Source organism: Buteo buteo, chromosome Z (genome assembly GCF_964188355.1).
Source record: "Buteo buteo chromosome Z, bButBut1.hap1.1, whole genome shotgun sequence".
Lineage (NCBI taxonomy): Eukaryota > Metazoa > Chordata > Aves > Accipitriformes > Accipitridae > Buteo > Buteo buteo.
Genome location: NC_134204.1, coordinates 15,885,532 through 15,893,493, shown reverse-complemented (window position 1 = coordinate 15,893,493; position 7,962 = coordinate 15,885,532). Strand labels below are relative to the sequence as shown.

Here is a 7,962-nt window from a genome sequence, read left to right as displayed (position 1 = left end):
CCGCGTGTCCCCACCCGGGCGACCTGACGCGCCCGGAATCCTCCGAACCGCGCAGCCGGGACCTCGGGGCAGCCAGGCTCGCCCCCAGGCCCCTCCCGGAGGAACTACAGCTCCCGGCGTGCCCCGCGGGCGGCCCCGGCTGTCCCCGGCGCCCTTCCTTCCCTTCCGCTTCCCCTCCCGCCGCTGCCGCCTCGTCCTTCCGCTTCCTGCCGGCGGGGTGAGGGGTTAAGGGTCGCGCGGGCCTTCCAGCCGGAAGAGCGGCGGCGAGCGGCAGGTAACGGTCCGCAGCGGCTGGGCCCTGCCCGCGGCTCGAGCGGCGGGGGGGATGCGGGGCGGCGCCGGGGCCTCCCCGGCGGGGCGGCCGGGGCGGAGCCGACGCAGGACGCGGCCGCCCCTCGGCCCCGCTGGCCGCCCCTCGGCCCCGCTGGCCGCCCCTCGGCTGGGGCCGTGCCCCGCCGAAGACGCCCGTCCCGGGGGTGCCTGCCTGCTTGCCTGGCTGGCTGGGGAGCGGCCGTGCCGGGAAGCTTCCCCACGGGCGGGCGGCCGGGCCGAAGGGGCTTCGGGGCGTGCGGCGGGAGGTCTGCGTGGCCGGCGCGGCGCGCAGGCGAGCGGGGCGGGGGCCATGGCCGTGGTGCGTCGGTCACCTTGGGCCGAGTCGTTTCTTTTTTACCTTGTGTCTGCTTTCTGGTGTATTGGCTTCAACGTTTTAAGGCTTTCTGCTGTGTCAGAGCTCTGGCTTTTTTTTTTTTTTTTTTTTTTCCCTGCTAGAGAACATCTTCCAGCTGGGCTTAAAATAATAGTTGCCTGACTAACATCTCTGGTGAAGCTAATGGGCAGAATTTAGGGGGGGGGAGTGGCAGCCTGTTACATATTACTGTTTGAGAATCGAGATGTGCGAGGTGTATTTTTTCTTCTGTGTACTTAAAACCTAATTACTGAAAATACGTTTTTGACTAGTTCTGCAAATGGCTTCTTTTGGGTGGAAGAGAAAGATTGGTGAGAAAGTTTCAAAAGCTACTTCTCAGCAATTTGAAGCAGAAGCTGCAGATGACAAGGATCTGGCTGATGATGATGCTGCTAACTGGGTGCATGCAACCAAGAGAAGAAAGAAAATTCTTGTCGAAGACTGTGTAAAGAAAAGTAAGGAGCTGAAGGATGAAGGTGCAAATTTGGCAGAAAAGAGGAGGTACTAATATTATCTTACTCGTTTTCATTGACTGAATAAGTGCTAAATGATATTTTAATCCCATCTCTAAACACTAGGCAGTTTGCTAGCAGCTGCATTCGCATTTTTCATCACTGAAAAAGTGATCATTTCTTTCATTCTACCTTTATTGTCTGGTACTAAATACGTTGTTTCCATGGGTGGTGTTAGCAGCTGTCTGTATGAAGTCTGTATTCCACCTCGTTTTTGTGTGTTCATGTAACAAATTCCACCTCGTTTTTGTGTGTTCATGTAACAAATTCCACCTCGTTTTTGTGTGTTCATGTAACAAATTCCACCTCGTTTTTGTGTGTTCACGTAACAAAAAAATGATAGAAGGAGGTAGATGAGAAAGTGGTTGGATCTGAGAATTGAAAGGGTAAATAAGATACAGTAAGATAACCCACAGTGTAAGTAATGCTTTAGCTGCTCTGGTAGCTTTCTCTTGTAAATGTGTTTTTTCTTTTACTAAGAGTAAGCTTATTTCCATGTGTGCAGTGCCTAGGTAAATACTGCAAAGCAGCTAATGTGCTGTTAATCTGTCTAATGCTTTTGGAAAATCAGGTTCAGGTAGCTGCTCTGAACGTCTTCTGATAGCAGGACTGAGTCTTGAAAGTTCAGGGATTTTGGAAGGATATTGCAAAAGCGTTTTCATTGTCCTGTTACGCTTCAAGCAGAAACTACCTTTGGAGTAGGGCAGGGTTAGAAGCGGGAAGGAGGGACTATAAATTACATATTAACTACATAATTTGGCTAGATCTTTTCTGAAGGGGCGGGGGGAACAGTTCCAAGAATAGTCCACTTAAAATCTTCAGAATGCGTGACGTCTAAATCTGTATCCTAACTTTACTTCTGTGAGCATCTCCACTTTATTCATTGTCCCAGATCAGAGATAACATTCTTTTCCTGGTAGAAACAATTCCGTAATAAGTCAATATGCGCTTCTGTGATGCTAAACTTTTTGTGTTGAGAAATTTTATCCTAAAAAAGGGTTTCCAGGGCAATATGAAGGAGAGAACAACTTAGAGGTATAAAGCAGGCAAGCTTATATATGATAATAAACACACTGTGTGTGTGGTCTGGTCTGATTTTAAAAAAAACAAAAACAAAAAGTCTTTGAGAAAAGGCTTATTTTCAAATATTTAAATACAGTTTCCTCTTTTTACTGTTTACTCAAACAGTGACACTGTTCAGGGGGGCAGTGATTCACTTCTTTACATCCTTTTGTGTTCCTGAGTTCTGTAATTCCTGAATAAAATTTTGAAGCCTTTTAAAGTTGACTTTAAATTTAAACCAAATAGCTAAATCGGTTTTAAGCATGCTGCCATTGTATTAATCAATACCTTTAATGCATAAGTTGGTTACATTAATAGTTGAAAACACAGAATACACAAATTAAGAGTCTATTAACATCTTTCTTTTTAACGCTGGAAATAAATCATGCAGTGGTCTACAGAAAGGTAGGTCTATTCTGTCCTTTTTGGGATATACAGATTGTGGTTTTAAGCTTGAGAAAACAGAAGTATTTCTAAATGTTTTCTTTCTACATCTGGTATTCACTAATATTTAGTGTACTTACATATATTAAACAGAGATTTATTTTATTTGTCTCATCTTCTGATCTATCTTTGCCTTCCTTGTATTTTGCTTTGAATGCTGTGTATCTTTTCTTTGTGGATTTTGGTGTTCTCTTTTTGATTTGTTTTTGTGTATTACGTGAAGTTGTCATGGTTTAACCCCAGCCAGCAGCTAAGCACCACACAGCTGCTCACTCACTTCCTCCCCGACCCAGTGGGATGGGGGAGAGAATCGGGGAAAAAAAAGTAAAACTCGTGGGTTGAGTTAAGAACAGTTTAATAGAACAGAAGAGGAGAAACTAATAATGATGATGGTAACACTAATAAAATGACAATAGTAATAATAAAAGGATTGGAATATACAAAGGATGCACAATGCAATTGCTCACCACCTGCTGATGGACGCCCAGTTAGTCCTTGAGCAGTGATCTCCCCACCCCCACTCCCCCCAGTTTATATACTAGACGTGACATCACATGGTATGGAATACCCTGCTGGCCACTTTGGATCAGCTGCCCTGGCTGTGTTGCCTCCCAATTTCTTGTGCCCCTCCAGCCTTCTTGCTGGCAGGACATGAGAAGCTGAAAAATCCTTGACTTTAAACTAAACGTAGCAACAGCTGAGAACATCAGTGTGTTATGAACATTCTTCTCATACCAAACTAAAAAATCTAGCACTATACCAGCTACTAGGAAGACAATTAACTCTATTCCAGCTGAAATCAGGACAAAAGTGCAATAAATCTCTTGAACAGCAGCAAATAATCTGTTGTGTATGTGGTTTAGGGCGGGGAAATACATAGTGCTGCATATTTATTTTCAGCAGTAGGTGGTTTTTGGTGCTTTTAATATCTTAAGTTGGTCTTAGAGATTGAGTTTTCCTTTATCTGTCAGTTAGAAAACAACACAAAAGCTTAACCCATCCATAAGTAGCAACATAAGGGTTTTTTATGAATTTAGTGAAAACTATATTTCATCAGAAGTGCTTATAAGAGCTACTGAGAAACACTGAATGGCTTATAACAGGTATGAGAAACAAGTAACAGGAAGTTGAAGTTCAGCTTTTGGGAGGCTTATCACAGTCTTTTGTGTTAATGCTTTTATATCTGAGGCTCAACAGAAATTCTAACTTGAAATTGTAGTTTTCATCAGTTACTCTGGCACACTCTGTACAGTTTGGGCAATTATGGTAATATAGTGCTGTCAGGTACCTAACTTTCAAGCAGATCTTTCTCTTAAAAAAAAAAAAAATAAAAAAAATTTCATGTAGATTAGAGGCTAAACCCACAGTGGGAGGCTTTTATTACTTAAGACAGGTGGAATAGTTGACATACCATTGCAGGGAACTCAAGGAAGCAGACTGAAAGAAATGTTTATTCTCTCTGGTGGAAAGTGGTTGCTGTACTTGTGTTTCAGACTTATGTGGTCTATTTCTTGAATATACATTAGTACAACATAAGCAGACTCATGTAGATAGTTAAATGCTTCATGTAGATTGTTTCCTGAAATATCAAAGAATAGAAACAGTTAAAGAAAGATTTGAGTTGGATTGTGTAGCATATAGGTGAAAGGATGGTGTCTCTTCCACTGAAGAAAATCAGAAGAAAAGCAAAGACTAAGTACTAGAGGGTAACTGAGGTGGTGACTTAGTTGGTGTTATTTGTGGCATTGAGAGAAGAAGGGTATCCTGAAAGAAAACAGACTTGGTGTTCTGGGTTCAGCTGGTGTAGAGTTAATTTTCACAGGAACCTGGGAGGGGGCACAGCTGGGACAGCTGACCTGAACTAGCCAAGGAGCTATTCCATACCATGTGACGTCATGCTCGGTATATATAAATGGGGACCGGGCTGGGGGGGAGAGCTCTTGGCTTTCAGTGGGGAAAGTGGCAGAGTGTTGGGTTCCAGGTGGTGAGCAGTTGCACTGTGCATTGCTCGTTTTGTATATTCTTTTATTAGTACTGTTGTTGTTGTAACTTCTCTTTTTGTGTTTTCCCAGTAAATTGTCCTTATCTCAACCCTCGAGGTTCTGGTTTTTATTTTTTTCTTTTCTCCTTTCTGATTCTCCTCCCCATCCCACCTGAGGGGGGTGGGAGGAGTGGAGGAGCAGCTGTGTGGTCCTTTGTTACCGGCTGGGCTGAAACCATGATAGTCCTTTTTGGCGCCCAACATGGGGCACGAAGGGTTGAGATAATGACAGGTCTGGCCAGAGCGTGTTAAAACAAATTTGTTATATGCATTTCTTAGTTAAATAGATGCTAGTCACAATGTTGGTTCATTTGTTCACATGGTGGTGTTGTGTAAGTTCTTATATGCTCTATGTATTGCCTGCAGTTACGCTTATCACCTGTGGGACAGGGATCGGGATTATCATTTTGCTATACTGGGCAATGTCGACTTATGAAATGATTACATCACTGGTTGTGAGGTTAAGCTGGTATCTGTATGCAGCAGTGATATAATTTCCATACTTCGGGTGCGTTCCATTGGAATTTATTGGTAATCACACCTAATCCATGGGGAAGTCGGGGGGGATACTTCCCCCCATCTGTTCACCTCCTTTTTCTCCTTCTGGCTAATTACAACAGCTTTTGAGAATTCTGAATATCCTTGGGATGCGCAAGCCAGCATGCTGTTAGTGCTATGTCTCCTGAATATGTTTCAGGCCTTGCTTAGGACTACTACAAAAAGGTTTCTTAAGAATACCGCTGAGAGATCTGCCCCAAAGCTGGATATTCGTGGGTGGCACGGCATGTGGGAGGATATAGGCAGGTATCTACAGAACTTCTCACCTCCAGTGGCTTGGAACTTCACTCCCGAACAGCTACAGAACCCTCATGAAGTGGTAGAATATTTGAAAGGAAAATGCTGCAGCTATGCCAGAGATGCACAACTTACTGCACTGTGGCGGGCTCTGGCCAGTATTTACCAAACTCTGCTTGATATTAGGCAGCACCCTCAGGGGGAAGAGAGGGAAAACAGAGTGATGGGCACTGCGGCTACCCCAACCCTGGCAACGGGCACTGCAGCTAAACCAGAGAACCAACCTGTGCCAGTATCAGTTGCCCCTGTACAGAAGAAGAAACACACAAAGAAATCAGTTTGCTTAGTGAGAGATGAAAGTGAACCAGGGTCATCGTGAGGAGGAAGAGGCAGAACCTGAAATAATCACCCGATCTCTATCCCTGAGTGAGTTGTGTGACATGCAAATAGATTTTGGCTGCCACCCAGGTGAGCACATTGTTACCTGGCTGCTCCGATGCTGGGATAATGGGGCCAGTAGTTTGGAATTAGAGGGTAAGGAAGCCAAGCAGTTGGGATCCCTGTCTAGGGAAGGGGGCATTGACAAGGCGATTGGGAGAAAACCACAAGTCCTCAGCCTCTGGAGGCGACTTGTGTCAGGTGTGAAGGAAAGATACCTCTTAAAGGATGACGTTACATGTCACCAAGGCAAGTGGACCACCATGGAGAGAGGTATCCAGTACCTGAGGGAATTAGCCGTGCTGGAGGTGATCTATAATGATCTGGAAAATGGTCAGTCACCCACAGATCCAGACGAAGTCCAATGCACACAACCCATGTGGTGGAAATTTCTACGAAGTGCACCACCAACCTATGCCAACTCATTGGCAGTAATGTCCTGGAAAGAAGGCTATGGACAAACAGTGGACGAACTGTCTGTCCAACTCTGCAATACAAAGGAAGTCTCCCTTCCTCCCTTCGGGCCTGTGTCTCGGCTGTAGAGGAATTGTCCCAGGAGTTCCAGCAATTCAAAGTGGATATGTCCTCCTCCCCACCTGTACAGGCCTGCATTGCAGCTATTAGGAGTAAGCATTCCTCTGCCCAAGAGAGGAGATAGAAAGTACACATGATGGGCTAACCTGTGGTTTTACCTATGTGACCATGGAAAAGACATGAGGAAGTGGGATGGAGAACCTACCTCAGTCCTAGATGCACGGGTATGGGAGTTGCGAGAAAAAGCAATCAGAAAAGAGGATTCTTCTTGGAAAAATGCCGCTCCAGTTTCCCATGAGCAGTCCTCCAGACAGAGTAGAAGGGCTGATCTCTTTTCTGATCCTCTTGAGGGGACTTCCGATTCATGTTTGTGAAAAGTGGGTAACAGATACTCTAACCAGGATTAGAGGGGCCCTCCCTCCAGCCAGGTCGAGGAAAGGGACAACTGGATCTACTGGACAGTGTGGATTCGATGGCCTGGCACATCTGTCCTGATCCAATGTCGGGGGAGGTTTTGATATGATCCCAGGAGTGAGATTAAGACACAAACGAGGTCAAATGCTGTATCCCCAAAAGAGTTTTTATTATCAAAAGTAGAAAATAGTAGTGATGGGATAGAATGGAAGAAGAGGCAGAAATCAAGCAAGGAGTCAGGATAGAGTTGCAAGGATAGTCACCAACATGGATCCAGCGGTGTCCTGTTGGTCCTTAGTCTTCAATTCTTTGGTGGTGAGTGCACACCACGGCTTGTCTCCACGTTTTTTTATAGGGCATAGTTTGATGATGCATGCACATACGTACTGTTCATGCACTGTTCACACACTGCAGGTTTCGTCTATCACACAACCTTCGTGTGATCAACACTAGAAACCAGTATCTTATTTCAAAGACTACAGTTTCCATGAGAATGGTAGTCTCCACATTCCTGCATGCTTCATCGGCTGGAGCCTGTTTCCTCCCCTGGATGCCTCAGTGGCCTGGTAATCATCCTTATGGACAGAGGATTGTCCTGCTTAAACAGGCCATCCCAGAGACAAATGGCTTGAGATAAATAGTTTACAGTTCAGTCTCTCACATCAAACAATCCTTGAGATGAATGGCTTGAGATGACAGTCCAGTCTCTCACACCTAACAGTCTTTGAGACAAACAGCTCAAGATAACAATTCAGTCTCTCACAACATCAGACCCGCAGGAATGTAAGGCTCTAGTAGGCACTGGTGCACAACGTACCCTTATGCCATCAAGTTACAAAGGGGCAGAACCTATCTGTGTCTTTGGTGTGGCAGGGGGATCCCAAGAGCTAACTGTATTGGAAGCTGAAGTGAGGCTAACTGGGAATGAGTGGCATAAACACCCCATTGTGACTGGTCCAGAGGTCCCGTGCTTCCTTGGTATAGACTATCTCAGAAAGGGGTATTTCAAGGACCCAAAGGGGTATCATTGGACCTTT

The 7,962-nt window shown here is 45.3% G+C and overlaps 1 protein-coding gene across 1 annotated transcript in view; it reads left to right on the top strand.

The window, feature by feature from the left end:
* The first annotated feature begins 160 nt into the window (after nt 1-160).
* The window catches only part of TTC33 (tetratricopeptide repeat domain 33), a 56,096-nt gene continuing 48,294 nt past the window's right edge, over nt 161-7,962 (top strand). The window contains exons 1-2 of the mRNA XM_075019453.1: nt 161-274; nt 958-1,186. Coding sequence (XP_074875554.1) covers nt 966-1,186 — 221 coding nt within the window. The 5' untranslated portion in view covers nt 161-274; nt 958-965. The remainder of the gene's footprint in view (nt 275-957; nt 1,187-7,962) is intronic.